Raw genomic sequence first — 15,711 nt, forward strand, 5'->3', positions numbered from 1 at the left:
CTTTCCCCTCCATGCTCCTTTCCCCTCGCCCTCTCCTCTCCCTCTATTCGTGTCCTTGCTTATGTTGGCCCCCGCTATCCTCCTGGTTCTGTTGGTTTTACACTCCGGCTTTGTTGCGTAATCATCTCCTCCTTTTGGCATTCCTTGGTCCCCCTCTGGGGTTTGACCTCCATTCCAAAATTTCTCTTCCGTAGTGTGAGCCATTTGGGGAAGAGCACCTTACCTAGGGTCTCCGACGTGCGCCCTCCTAGTACATTCCACCTTTTCTTTTACGTCGTTGTCTGATGCTAGGGTGCATAGCCAGCACGGTAGCCAGCCCGTGTGGTGGGGTCGCTATGTACCCTTTTGGTTGAGCCCCCTGAACACACAGGGATCACACTTCTGATACCTGAGCTGTGACCTCCTCATGCATGCCTTGGAGTGGTTGCTCGCCATCCTGGAGCATCGGAACTCCCGGCAATGGCCGCCGTGCCAGACAGCCCTTGCTGTGGCTGGGTGGCGCCCGTGAGGAGAGCCCCTGATCGGAGTGGGTGGTATCAGGGCAGACGCTATGCAGATGAAACGCATACGGGTCCAAAACTCTGGCCGTTCTTCTGTGGCCGTCTCTCTGCGTGGTACTGATTCCTCAAGTGCTGCTTCTCTTGCCCCTTCGGCCTTCCCTTCCATGGCTACCCCCTGGGAAGAGGGTCAGGACCGTCGTCTAGGGGCAAAACCTTTCCCCCGATACTTTCACCAGTGTCAAACCTTTATTCTTTGTGGAACATATTGAAGACAAGTTCGGCGAAGTGGACTCCCTGAGCAAGATGCGGTCGGGTTCGTTGCTGATAAAAACTGCTTCGGCTGCCCAATCTGCGGCCCTTCGTGCCTGTACCCATCTTGGCACAATTCCTGTGTCCATTACCCCTCACCAGTCTCTAAATATGGTACAAGGTGTGATTTTTTTCACAGGGACCTCATCCTTCAAACTGATGAGGAACTTCGGGACAATCTCGGACGGCGGGGTGTTCACTTTGTTCGGCGTGTTCAGAAGGGTCCTAAAGATAATCGTATTGATACTGGTGCCTTTATCCTGGCCTTTGAAGGGGATACCCTTCCTGAGAAAGTTAAGATTATGGTCTATCGCTGTGATGTGAAGCCGTACATCCCACCTCCTATGCGGTGTTTTAAGTGCTTGCGTTTTGGCCACATGTCTTCTCGCTGTTCCCAGGACCCTCTCTGTGGTGACTGTGGACGTCCACTCCATGAGGGGAGTCCCTGTGTTCCCCCTCCTGTATGTGTAAATTGTCATGGTAGTCATTCTCCACGTTCACCAGATTGCCCAGTCTATAAGAAAGAAAAAAAGATACAGGAGTATAAGTCCCTTGATCGTTTAAGCTACACAGAGGCCCGTAAGAAATAAGCACGATTGCACCCTGTGTCCATGACATCTAGTTACGCCTTGGTTACATCTTCATGCCTTCCTCCCCCTTCCTTACCCCCATCCCGGACCCCTCTCCTTCCCCCCTCCCCTGCGGCTCCCACACCTTCTCCTCTGGGCGCTGCTCCCCCTCCCCAGCCGGAGAAGTGTCCCACTCCTTCGGCGTCTGCCGGTCAAGGGCGCCTCTCCCGGGATGCCCCTTCCCGGCACCTTCCAGGTCAAAGGTCTGCTGCCGCGCGGCGACCGCGAGAGCCGCGGTCTATCGGCCCCCAGGTCGCCCGGTCTCTTTCTGTTCCTGATCTTGCTGCAGCTGGCTCCTTTATGCCACACAGCCCTCCTCGATCTCAGCCTGAAAAGAAGAAGAAACATAAGTCCCGGGACAAAGAGCCTCTGGTGTCACCGGAGGTCCCTTCCCCGACTTCACAACCGGATTCTGACCTGTCGTTCATGGATGTCGCCCCCCTCCTTGTCGGTGACGGGTGGGGACCCGGCGGTATGACTGGATTTAGCGTGTTCAGCCCTCATTTAAACCATTGTTCTGTGGTTCTCCAATGGAATTGTAATGGCTACTATCGTCACCTTCCAGAATTGAAATCCCTTCTTTCGTCCTACTCTGCAGCTTGTGTGGTTCTCCAGGAATCTCATTTTACTGATGCTCACTCACCGACCCTCCGTGGGTTCCATGTTTTCTGTTGAAATCAGGTCGGACCCTTCCGGGCTTCTGGTGGCGTTTGTACGTTGGTCCGTACAGACATTGCTAGCACGTGGATTCCTCTCCAAACTACATTGGAAGCGGTTGCTGTTAGGGTACACTTAGACTCTGCAGTCACAGTTTGCAATCTTTATCTCCCTCCTGACAGGACTCTTACACCTGCTGCCTTAACCACCCTTCTTCAGCAACTTCCTCCTCCCTTCCTCCTCCTTGAGGATTTTAATGCTCATCATCCTTTGTGGGGCAGTGCCTTTCCATCTAGACGAGGTCTTCTTATAGACCAATTTATTGCAGACCACGACCTGTGCCTTCTTAATGATGGCTCCCCTACTCATTTCAGTGCCGGTCATGGTACCTTTTCTGCCATTGATCTTTCTCTTTCTTCTCCCTCTCTCCTCCCTTCATTACACTGGTTGCCACACGACGACCTTTTGTGATAGTGACCATTTCCCGTAGATTATCACGCTCCCTTCCCGCTCCCCGATGGACAGGTTACCTCGTTGGTCTTTCCACCGCGCCGATTGGCCTCTATACACTGCACAGGTCGAGTTTTCTCCCTCTTTGTCGGGTTGTATTGATGACGTCCTACGTGACGTGTCTGACGCGATTGTTCGCGCTGCTAACCTTGCTGTCCCGTGCTCATCTGGACCATTTCGTCGCCGGCAAGTCCCGTGGTGGAGTACGGCCATTGCCATTGCCATCTGTGATCGCCGTCGAGCTTTGCAACACTTTAAGAGGCACCCATCCGTAGCCAGCCTTACTACCTTCAAGCACCTTCGCGCTAAGGCCCGTTATTTAATCAAACAGAGCAAGCGGATATGTTGGGAATGATTCGTTTCTTCCCTTGGTTCCACTGTCCCTCTGTCACGGGTATGGGCTACACTTCGCTCTCTCCGAGGTTGCCATCGGCTGTCCACCCTCCCAGGCCTTCACCTCCCAGATGGCATTTGTACAGACCCATTAGTTATCGCAGAACATCTTGCGACCCATTTTGCAGTGGCATCAGCGTCAGCCTCCTATCCAGCTGCTTTCCTTCATCAAAAACAGCAGGCTGAAGCTCTCACCTTATGTTTCACCACTTGTGAGTCAGAATCTTACAACGAACCTTTTACTGAATGGGAATTTCTTTATGCTCTATCTTCTTCTCATGATACGGCCCCTGGCCCAGATTCCATTCATAACCAACTGCTTCAACATCTCAGTGCTCCACAACGGAAACATCTTCTTCGGGTGTTTAACCGTATCTGCCTCCAGGGTGACTTCCCTTCTCAGTGGAGGGATAGCATTATGGTTCCTGTCCTTAAGCCTGGTAAGAACCCCCTATCTGTTGACAGCTATCGGCCAATTAGTTTGACCAATGTTGTTTGTAAGTTACTTGAACGGCTGGTAGCCCGTCGGCTCACTTGGGTCCTCGAATCTCGGGATCTATTGTCCCCTTACCAGTGTGGCTTTCGAGAGGGACGATCTTCAATCGATCATTTACTTCGCTTGGAATCCGCAGTTCGGCAGGCTTTTTCCCAGCGCCGCCATTTGGTTGCAGTGTTTTTTGACCTTCGCAAGGCCTATGACACTGCATGGCGCCATCACATCTTACTAACCCTTCATCAGTGGGGTCTTCGGGGCCCACTCCCTATTTTTATCCGCCAGTTCCTGATCCATCGGTCATTCAGAGTTCGAGTTGGTACTGCTTTTAGTTCTCCACGGACCCAGGAGACGGGCTTCCTTCTTTGCCCTGTCTTCCTCGCTCCCTCCCCTCCACCCCTCCTTGGTTAGTTCTTCGGCCTCGAATTCGGATGGATCTCCGCCGCGGTCCGAAAGATTCCATCCCCCCCCGGTGGTGTTCCGTTCCTTTTTCTGCCAAATTTTATGGGAGTTTCGGGATGCTGTTGTTTTTTACACTGATGGCTCTAAATCTGCTGACCATGTTGGGTATGCCTTCACGTCCTTTGTTGGAACGGAAAATCATCTGCTGCCACCTACATGTGGGGTGTTTACTGCGGAATTGATGGCAATTTCCCGGGCCCTTACCTTTATTAAACAATCCCAACACAACCGCGTTTTGTTATGTACGGACTCGATGAGTGGCCTTCTTGCTATTGACCGGTGTTTTTCGCGCCATCCCTTGGTCTCTGCCATCCATGACCATCTCGCTGATCTTCACCGTGCTGCTTGTTCTATTGACTTCCTATGGGTCCCGGGCCATGTGGGTATCCCAGGTAATGAGCTCGCTGATCGTTTGGCTGGGGGAGCAGTTACTTACCCCCGTTTTCTGTAACCCCTCCTGCAGCGGATTTACGGCTTCACATCAAATCCCACTTCGCACAGTCATGGGCCAATTCTTGGGAGGCTACTCCACTGTCTAATAAACTTCGTGCAATTAAGGTGACACCAGGCCCATGGCGTTCTTCCTTTCGCCTCTCCCGCAAGGACTCGACCACACTGTGTCGTCTCCGCATTGGCCATACCAGGCTGACCCATGGTTTTGTTTTGCGTGATGAGCCACCCCCGCTATGTGGTTGTGGAGCCTTCCAGTCAGTGGCCCACATTTTGGTTGAATGCCCCCTTCTTTTGGCTCTGCGTGCTAAGTACAGACTCCCCCACACTTTACCTTTGATGTTGGCTGACGATTCCCGGATGGTCTCTCTGGTTCTCGGTTTCCTCCGGGAGAGTGGTTTTTATTCTCTGTTTTAAAGTTTTTAATCTCTCTCTGGTGTTGGGGCAGGGCGGTTAGTGTTTGGGTGTCTCCCACTGTAGGCAGTGTTCAGAGATTCCCGATTCACCTCCCTGACCGGAATCCTCTTTTCTTCCTCTTTTACTCTGTTTTTACCCCTTCTTTTTAAGGCTTGGTTAGTCTTTCTATTCCCATACGTACTTTCTGCATTATAGCAGTTGTATCTTTTAAGTCACAGGTGGTCTTGCCTATGCTGCTTCAGCATAGTGTTGGGTTCGTTCTCTTGCCGACTTCCCTCATTTGTTTTTACAAATGACAACATGCTGCCCTTTTACGTTTTTCCGTTTTATTGTTCTGACTTTTCTGAGATGTCCCGTTAGCAGAATGGAGTCTATTTGAAACAAGGGACTGATGACCTTGCTGTTTGGTCCATTTAACCTCAAACAACCAACCAACGGGTCCCATACACATGAGCGATACTCTAGAATCGGTCCCACGAGTAATTTGTAAGCAATCTCCTTTTTCTGGTAACCAATGTGACAGGTTGAATGTATATTTCACATTTCATTAATGATATTTTGTTGATATTGTCTTCCTTATATGTACTTTAATAAAATATTTGAAGTGCTCCACATATGGTACTGCAGACATAAGAAACTGAGATTCAGTAACTATTGAAATGTGAGATTATCTTTAATGTAAATGTCTTCAACTGCTAGCCCTTCTTCGGGTTATCTCAGTTGTCAGTGTTCCACTTTCAAATTTCCTCACCAGTTGTCATGAGAAGCCAGTAAAAAGTATAAACCGACCTCTGCAAATTCTGAGAACAAAGCTAAGGAAAGGCTAGAGCTGCTGTTACAGTTAAGTGCACTGCATACACACATTTCATCCTTATTTACCAATTAAGACACCTATGTTCTTCCATTCTTACACCATTTGTATTTTTCATCAGAGACACTGCACACACCATGCAAGACCAGAGTTTTGCATCGTGGTTCTAACTCTATACTGTTATATACTGTGTGACGATTGCTAGTGTCAAAAACAATAACACAGTGTTCATAGGCTATGCTTGTCATCTTATGTTCTATTCCATTCCCCCTAGTGTAAACTCTTGTTCTCAGATACAAGGAAATGGTAGCAAATACTGGCACATTTATCTGTGAATGTTCATTTGATTGAGGCTGGTTGACAAGATTGCAGTTGTATTGTAGATCCTTCCTGAATGATGTAATTTGTGGGAGGAGACTGGTTCTTCTGTATTCTTGTCCATAACCAAACAAAAACTTGCTGCCTGCTTACATAAGGCATGATGGGGCTGCTTAACACTGAAAGCTGTTGAAGAGGTGTAGACAGGAGAGTAACAGGTGCTCTGCATGGTCTGTCAAAGCTGGACACCCACTGATACATATTAATTTTGTATAGTTTAAGATAGAGAAACCCAGTCATGAAATTACTTTAATGTTTCATGAAATTGCTTTAATGTTTCAAATGGTAACTTTCAAGTACTCTGTTGAAATTAATTTTATTCTGTCTGTTGAGTGAACAGGGCCTGTTTGGATGGTGTTTGTTTTGTTTATTTGTATGTAGTTAAACTTACAAGGAACCTAAAGAGTTTCTTCACCACAATTTCAAAATTTGCAGGTCAACACCTGGACAATAGTTTCCTAAAGCAGCATGAGGACCTCAAAAACACTCAGTAAAACCAACTTTGAAGAAAGAAAAAACACACACACACACACAGCGACAAAGAGAATTGCTTTTGATATTGAGTAGCTGCAATAAATTGCAAGGCTTCTTTTGTAAAACTATAATCAATTGTTTTTGCTCATACATCCATTGATGAGCCAAAATATTATGACCACTGCCAACAGTGAATGCCAACTGGCGGCATTTTGGGTACACTGCACAGCAAGGAAAGTTTATAAGCAGAGCAGAGATGAATGGGGAATCATTCTATTCGCAATACAGGCTGAAAGTGCCGAAATCAAGTGACATAAGCAACTTTGGCAAATGACAAATTATTATTACCTGGGAAACGGGGAAATTCGTTAGCTGGCAGCATGCTACTATTGTGAGCATCTATGGAAAGTGGTTGGAAGGCAGTGAAACCACAAATTGGTGACAGGTATCAGCCACATCCATACCTCACTGTAGAAGATGGTCAGAGGCTTGCTTACTCTGTGAAGCAGGATAGGAAGCAATTTGTGACAGATATGATGAACTGAGCACAGTGTTGGCACAGGCACTATTCTTTCAAAGCACACTTCTCAGCACATATAGCTCAACATGGGGCTCTGCAGCAGCTGACCCCTGTAGACCTAAAGACATAATCAAGATTGTAGAGGACTCGGGTAAGCGAGATTATGCTGTACACCAAGGGAAACATTTAGACTTGTCAGATAATTTACATCTCATGTTACACCAGGTCATTAGCTGCATCCAGATACGTCATTATCATAGTGAACTGCTGCTTGAAACGTGCACCATGCCACTGATGCAGGCCAGTGGTGGCAGCATTTTCCTATGGGATACATTGGACTTACAGTAGTAATCAAAGGCACCATGACAGCTGTGGACTATGTAAATGTAATTGTGGACCACCTGCATCACTTCATGGTTGATGTCTTTCGCAGCAATGGCATCTTCGGGCAGTATATAACTGTCCATTTTACAAGGCCAGAATTGTGCTACAATGGTATCTGTGTACTTCATATTTTGTCTTTTTGTATCAAATTTTATCACAAATGCTAACTTTGTATTGAGATTAGTAATTAAAAATAAGAAAGGCTTTACTAAAATTTGTTTAGGGCCTGCTATGGAGCACTTAATGCCCTCCTATGGATAAGGGAATCTAAAACTTTCTTTAAAAACATGTCTCTGTTCAAAATTTTCCTTTATTCAGTCATTCAGATCACTTTAGATTTCTGGAAACCGACTGTCGTTGTTGTTGTTGTTGTTGTTGTTGTCTTCAATCCAGAGACTGGTTTGGTGCAGCTCTCCATGCTACTTTATCCTGTGCAAGGTTCTTCATCTACCAGTACCTGCTGCAACCTACATCCTTCTGAATCTGTTTAGTGTATTCATCTCTTGATCTTCCTCTACAATTTTTACCCTCCACACTGCCCACCAATACTAAATTGGTGATCCCTTGATGCCTCAGAATATGCCCTACCAACTGATCCCTTCTTCTAGTCAAGTTGTGCCATGAATTCCTCTTCTCCTCAATTCTGTTCAGTATCTCCTCATTAGTTACGTGATCTGCCCATCTAATCTTCAGCATTCTTCTGTAGCACCACATTTCGAAAGCTTCTATTCTCTTCTTGTCTAAACTATTTATTGTCCATGTTTCACTTCCATACACAGCTCTACTCTATACAAATACTTTCAGAAAAGACTTCCTGGCACTTAAATCTATACTTGATGTTAACAAGTTTCTCTTATACAGAAACACTTTCCTTGCCATTGCCAGTCTGCATTTTATATCCTCTCTACTTCGACCATCATCAGTTATTCTGCTGCCCAAATAGCAAAACTCCTTTACTACTTTAAGTGTCTCATTTCCTAATCTAGTTTCCTCAGCTTCACCTGATTTAATCAGACTACATTCCATTATCCTCGTTTTGCTTTTGTTGATTTTCATCTTATATCCTCCTTTCAAAACACTGTCCATTCCGTTCAACTGCTCTTCCATGTCGTTTGCTGTCTCTGACTGAATTACAGTGTCGTCGACAAACCTCAAAATGTTTTTTATTTCTCCATGTATTTTAATTCCTACTCCAAATTTTTCTTTTGTGTCCTTCACTGCATGCTCAATATTTAGATTGAATAACATCAAGGATAGGCTACAACCTTGTCTGATTCCCTTCCCAAACACTGCTTCCCTTTCATGCACCTCAAATCTTATAACTGCCATCTGGTTCCTGTACAAATTGTAAATAGCCTTTCACTCCCTGTATTTGACATGTGCCACCTTCACAATTTCAAAGAGAGTATTCCAGTCAACATTGTCAAAAGCTTTCTGAAGTCTACAAATACTAGAAAAGTAGGTTTTCCTTTCTTTAATCCATCTTCTAAGATAATTTGTAGGGTCAGTATTGCCTCAAGTGTTCCAACATCTCTACAAAATCCAAACTGATCTACCCCGAGGTTGGCTTCTACCAGTTTTTCCATTCGTCTGTAAAGAATTCGTGTTAGTATTATGCAGCCACGACATATTAAACTGATAGTTCAGTAATTTTCACATCTGTCAACACGTGCATTCTTTGGGATTGAAATTATTATATTCTTCTTGAAGTCTGAGGGAATTTCGCCTGTCTCATACATCTTGCTCACCAGATGGTAGAGTTTCATCAGGACTGGCTCTCCCAAGGTTATCAGTAGTTCTAATGGAATGTTGTCTACTCCCAGGGCCTCGTTTCGATGCAGGTCTTTCAGTGCTCTTCACGCAGTATCATATCTCCCATTCTATCTTCATCTACGTCCTCTTCCATTTCCATAATATTGCCCTCAACTATGTTTCCCTTGTATAGACCCTTTATATACTCCTTCCACCTTCCTGCTTTCCCTTATTTGCTTAGAACTGGTTTTCCACCTGAGTTCTTGATAGTCATACTAGTGGTTCTCTTCTCTCCAAAGGTCTCTTCAATTTTCCTGTAGGCAGTATCTACCTTACTCCTAGTGATACATGCCCCTACATCCTTACACTAGTCGTGTTTAGCCATTTTACACTTACTGTCGATCTCATTATTGAGACATTTGTTTTCTTAATGCCTACTTCATTTACTGCATTTTTATATTTTCTGCTTTCATCAATTAAATTCAATATCTCTTATGTTACCCAAGGATTTCTCTAGCCCTCGTCTTTTTACCTACTTGATCCTCTGCTGCCATCACTATTTCATGTCTCAAAGCTACCCATTCTTGTTCTACTGTATTTCCCCATTCTTGTCAATCTTTCCTTAATGCTCTCTTTGAAACTCTCTACAACCTCTGGTTCTTTCAGTTTATCCAGGTCCCATCTCCTTAAATTCTCACCTTTTTTGCAGTTTCTTCAGTTTTAAACTACAGTTCATAACCAATAGATTGCGGTCAGAGTCCACACCTGCCCCTGGAAATGTCTTACAATTTAAAACCTGGTTCCTAAATCTCTGTCTTACCATTATATAATCTATCTGAAACCTTCAAGTGTGTCCAGGCTTCTTCCACATATACAACCTTCTTTCATGGTTCTTAAACCAAGTGTTAGCTATAATTAAGTTATGCTCTGTGCAAAATTCTACCAGGCAGTTTCCTGTTTTATTCCTTACCCTAGTCCATATTCACCTACTACTTTTCTTTCTCTTCCTTTTCGTACTATCGAATTCCAGTCTCCTTTCATCATTTGAATAATTTCTTTTATCTCATCATACATTTCATCAATCTTTTCGTTATCTGCGGAGCTAGTTGGCATATAAACTTGTACTACTGTAGTAGGCATGGGCTTCGTGTCTATCTTGGCCACAATAAGGCGTTTACTATGCTGTTTGTAGTAGCTTACCCACACTCCTATGTTTTTATTCATTATTAAATCTATTTGATTTTGTATTTATAACCCTGTATTCATACGAACAAAAGTCTTGTTCCTCCTGCCACTGAACTTCGCTAATTCCCAGTATATCTAACTTTAACCTACCCATTTCCTTTTTTAAATTTTCCAACCTACCTGCCCTATTAAGGGATCTGACATTCCACGCTCTGATCCGTAGAACGCCAGTTTTCTTTCTCCTGATAACAGCGTCCTCTTGAGTAGTCCCCGCCGGGAGATCCGAATGGGAGACTATTTTACCTCCGAAATATTTTACCCAAGAGGACGCCATCATCATTTAACCATACAGTAAATTTGCATGCGCTCGGGAAAAATTACGGCTGTAGTTTCCCCTTGCTTTCAGCTGTTCGCAGTTCCAGCACAGCAAGGCCGTTTTGGTTAATGTTACTAAGCCAGATTATTCAACCATCCAGACTGTTACCCTGTAACTACTGAAAAGGCTGCTGCCTCTCTTCAGGAACCACATGTTTGTCTGGCCCCTCTGTTGTGCTTGCACCTGTGGTGCAGCTATCTGTATCACTTAGGCATGCAAGCCTCCTCACCAACGGCAAGGTCTATGGTTCATGGAAGAAGGAAACGAAGTGTAGCAGGGAGATTTTTTTGTGGTTGACATGTTCAAAAATTTTCTTAGATGTCCTATTTTCATTCGTTTGAAACAGATAGTCGTAAACCATCATTCCATTTTCTTGTCATTAGGTTTAGCTGTTCAGTTTTCTTGTACAGATCTTATTATTCCTGTATTTACCATTGTGTACTGTTGTTCCCAGTATTTTGCATAGGGTCTCCCCCCCCCCCATATTTCCTATTTCTCCTGTCTTAGTCAAATCCAGGCAGTCGGCTGTGTGTAAACATTCTGTTTATGTTATTGTAAAGTAGGGCTTAACTTTGCATGAAGGAAAGTAGATCACTTCCAGTACATATCTTGTGTCAACTGAAAGGCCTTTTCCACCTTCCTTGCCCTGAATTCATTAGCCATTCCCTGTTACAGTCATTTTTCTGTATTATCTCACCAATATATTTAAATTTATCGACACTGTTAATTTTTGGAGCATCTTTTATATTTGTTGTAAGTTTTGTTTTTGTGAAAGATATTAATGAAGACTGGTCTTTTCACCCCCTCCCACCCCCCTTCTTCTGTGAGAGATTATGATTTAGTATTTGTCACTTAACATCACAATTTTATAATAAACTTAGAATTCAAATTTTTTAAAAAGTTTCTATGGAGACTCGAACCTTTTTCAAGTGTTTTCAAAAAGTACATCGTACTGGCTGTCAGTTTGTAAGTCGACCTTGTGGGTTTTGTGTCCTTTGTTTTTAAAATAAAAGTTCCATTGGAAAATTTGGAACTTTAGGATTTCAGGCAACGTGTACCATCACTGGGTCACGCTCGACTCCACCCATTATGCTACTAGCAGTACACTAACATATGAAGTATTACTTATCAGCTGGTGCTACAAACAGCTGTTAATACAATTTTGTTTGACCCTTCAACAAGAGAGCTTCAGGAACAAATAAAATTTCTCATAATTTGTGATTAATGTTGTGTAATTTATGTGATCCGTAATTGTTTTAAGAGTGGATTTATGCCACTTTTAAAATAAAAGGTCAGTGTATTAAAATAGGGCATTTGAATACGACTACCGGCCCTGGTAAGAAAAGGAAGAGAAGTGCTGCCAGATGAAGAAAGCAGGAATGTGTGTGATGTGTGCCGCCCCACATCCAGAAATAAAATTCTTGGCATCAGTGTGCATGTGTTGATTTATGACAATATGCAGTCATGTGTAAACCTGTTTTACAATGTTTGAATGTGTAATTCACAATAATATAAATATTTTTCACTTTTATTGTCATTTGTTGCAGTATTTATTTACAGATCACCAGATAACCTAGCTGGTCTCATTAATCCGTTTATAATGGAAAGAGTTTTTCATGATGCAACTGATGATGTGACATGCATTGAGTGGGCTTCTGATTCCAGGTATAGTGAATTATTCTCTCTCTCTCTCTCTCTTCTCTCTTCTCTCTCTCTCTCTCTCTCTCTCTCTCTCTCTCTCTCTCTCTCTCTCTCTCTCTCTCTCTCTCTCTCACACACACACACACACACACACACACACACACAATCACAGACACACACACATTCTCTCCTTCCCCCCCCCCCCCTCCTTGTATTTTGAATGTGATTTTCAAAAGCATGTCATGTTTACATGCAGCCAAATGCTGAAAGATACACAGTCATATTCCACAATGTTATTTGGTGGACTAGTAATGGTGTTTTAAAAGTAGTTTGTGTAAACTCCAACGCTACTACTGTTTTCTCGTGTTCTCAAATGTCTAAATCATGCACTTGTGCCTTCATAAGGACAAAATATTATTCTGTATCCTTTTCTTTTCATAGTTTAGCTTTAGAAACACTACAAAATATGAGTATGTATTCATTCATTTATCCGTCCAGGGATAATCTCACAGCGATAACCTAATATAACCTAAATATTGTCGTAACAATAGAATGAGAATAAATAGCTCCAGCATACAGGGTATGTTCAGTAAAAGATTGAACGTTTCTCATAACATCTTTATTGCTCATTCTATTACATTTTCAGCACTGCCACCCTCAAAGTAGTCCCCTCTATTGTCAATACACCTTTCCCAATATTTTTTTCAATCTTTGGAAAGCATCTTGGGACGCACTTTCTAGGATTCTTGTCACATTGTTGTGAGTCTCCTCTATGGTTTGGCATTGAGCTTGGAAAATGGGAAAAAGTGTGCTGGGACTAGGTCTGGAGAATAAGGTTGATGGGGCACAACAGGTGGCTGTTGTTTCACCATGTAGCTGCAGACGAGGAGTAATGGGTGATTTAGCATATTGTCATAATGTGTCATCAAAGTCTAGTTTTTCCATAATTCAGGCTGCCTCCTGCACACAACATCCCTCAAATGCGCTGAATTTCAATAGTAGACTTCTTTATTTTCCATTTGATCAGGTGTTACAGATTTCTGATGTACAATGACTTTGCAGTAAAAAAATGGGACCAGCACTTGTCTTGATCTTTGGACTTCGACGTGTGTTCATAGAGAGGTAGGACCTTCGCGTACCCACTGCAGTAACTGCTCCTTTGTTTCAACATCACAGTGATAAACCCCAATCTCATTTCCTGTTGTGATCTTCTTAAAGATGTTTTTGTTGCCATTTGTTGTAGCAAGCAGTTCCTGGTTGATTATGACATGGGCCAGTCAACAAATGCGGTACATATTTCAACACTGTGCATCACAAGTTTGTCACTCAAAATTTGAAACATGATCCTGCAGTGATGCATTCTTCGTCAGCAGTTTTTGGGACAGTTAAACTACAATTTACGCAGATCACAACACATCAACATCATCATCATCATCATCAGCAGCAGCAGCAGCTGTTTATGTGGAACGTTGTCCGGGCCTGGGATCTTCTCTGATTGACTTTCTGCTGTGTTCATAATTCTTAAACCACATGCGGCACTGTGTTCGCCTCGTACAGTCCTCTCTATGTACTTGACTAAGCAATCTAAATGTGTCTAAAATTTTTGCCAAGTACATAGCAAAATTCCATAATCATACATTGTTCCTCAAGCTCTTTTTGTTGTCACTAATCTGATGAAGAGCTTGTGCTCATGCTAACTTCACTGGCTGTGGCTCAACAACTAACAGTCACAGATAAATGATGTTAAGAACAGTTTGTTGTCTAAACCTGCCACTAGATGCACTTAGTAGTGGCAGTGTGCTCCTTCTGCTGATTGTGCTATTTCTACAGTTTGACTTTTTTTTTTTTTTAAACATGCCTTATGCATACACACAACTATATAAGTATATGGTCGGCTGTGGCCTTGCAAAAGGAACGGTGCCGGCATTTTCCTAAAATCATATATGATTTAGGAAAACCTGAATCAGGGCGGCCATAGAGCTACAGCTAGAGTATGTAAGTTGATCCTTGACAGGTGCAGTGGGCTGGGCACACCAGCTTTGCAGGCCTCCTCAACCAATAACAAAAAGCAGTTTTTTAAACATCTTTATAGCAACACCTCAGTGTTGTAGCTCTGTAGATGGCAACTGTTTTCATTTGCAGCCATAAGCGCTGCACAGTTGAAAGCTATCAACAGCACTGCAAGCTGTCGGGGGGGGGGGGGGGGGGGGGATCTTTTTACACCATCTCAACTATAACTTGACAAATACTTTGACTTCCTGATAAAAACCACTCAGTCATGAGGTCAAAATCGCATTTCCAGTTTGCACATGTAGCACGAGTGTCATGGCAGAAGACAATTTGAGGTCACGTAGGACACAATATCTTTGTGCGAGTGATGTGGCCTGTTTACATTGTGCGATTTCATTAAATTTTTGGTATAAGTTACAGATTTTGTGCATAAATGGGTATCTCAGACAAGGACCAACTCATTCATTAGTACTATGAAATGGTAACTACAAAGAAGGGAGTTTGTTGGGCGCATGACATCAGTATGAAGAGGGATCTTATGGCAGTGGCATTGCCTTTGTATTGAAGAAATGTGTCATTAAGATACGTTTTGCAAGTATTTTCATGTATTGTGAAAATTGGTTGAGGATGTGATAGTGTTAAGATATGCTGTTGTTCTCACTCAAATCTGAATTTCTGTTGCGTTATGTAGTTCTCTAGTATTCAGCATTCATCCTGTGAAGTTTATGAATTATTCTTGCCAGGTTTTATTTTCTATATTGTCAAAGTTGCGTGCAATTACAAAGACAACAGCACAGTCACATTTTCATTTCAGACAGAACATTCTGACATTTACAAGACAGTAAAGTGAAAATGCTATGAAATTTGGAATATTTTATACAACTACATAAGAAATTAACTGAGCCGTAGAAACACAGAACCAACCGAACCTGTCACAACCACCAAGAAATGCACTCTGTTGCGGACATTTCTCATGAGATTGGAAGTATTGTTTTAAATTGCACTGTGGAATTATTGTGTGGAATAACTTCTTCAGCTGTAAATGAAAGAAGAACGCATGAAAATAATTCAACATTAGGAATACAATGTGGGGCTAAGACAATTTTCACTTAAATAACACACATAACTGCCTTACATAAAGTCAAATTTCAACAAAGGCAGTGGTTCTTTCTATTTAGGTGTTCTACAATCACATTATTGATTATGTACTTGCACTTATAGTTATGCTCTAACACAATATACACTGAGGTGACAAAAGGCATGAGATATCTCCTAGTACCATGTTGGAACTCATGTGGTCCGATGTAGTGCAGCGACCTGACACGGCATGGTCTCAGCAAGTCGTTGGAAGAAGATTCGG

General features: G+C 43.1%; 1 protein-coding gene across 2 annotated transcripts in view; it reads left to right on the forward strand.

Annotated features, from left to right (window-relative positions):
* The window catches only part of LOC124805141 (periodic tryptophan protein 2 homolog), a 111,510-nt gene that overhangs the window by 22,677 nt on the left and 73,122 nt on the right, over positions 1-15,711 (forward strand). The window contains exon 5 of one of the 2 annotated variants that reach the window (XM_047265608.1): positions 12,248-12,365. In XM_047265608.1, the coding sequence (XP_047121564.1) occupies positions 12,248-12,365 (118 nt within the window). The remainder of the gene's footprint in view (positions 1-12,247; positions 12,366-15,711) is intronic. The other variant, XM_047265609.1, reaches the window with a different exon arrangement.

Source organism: Schistocerca piceifrons, chromosome 7 (assembly GCF_021461385.2).
Source record: "Schistocerca piceifrons isolate TAMUIC-IGC-003096 chromosome 7, iqSchPice1.1, whole genome shotgun sequence".
In the NCBI taxonomy this organism is placed as follows: domain Eukaryota; kingdom Metazoa; phylum Arthropoda; class Insecta; order Orthoptera; family Acrididae; genus Schistocerca; species Schistocerca piceifrons.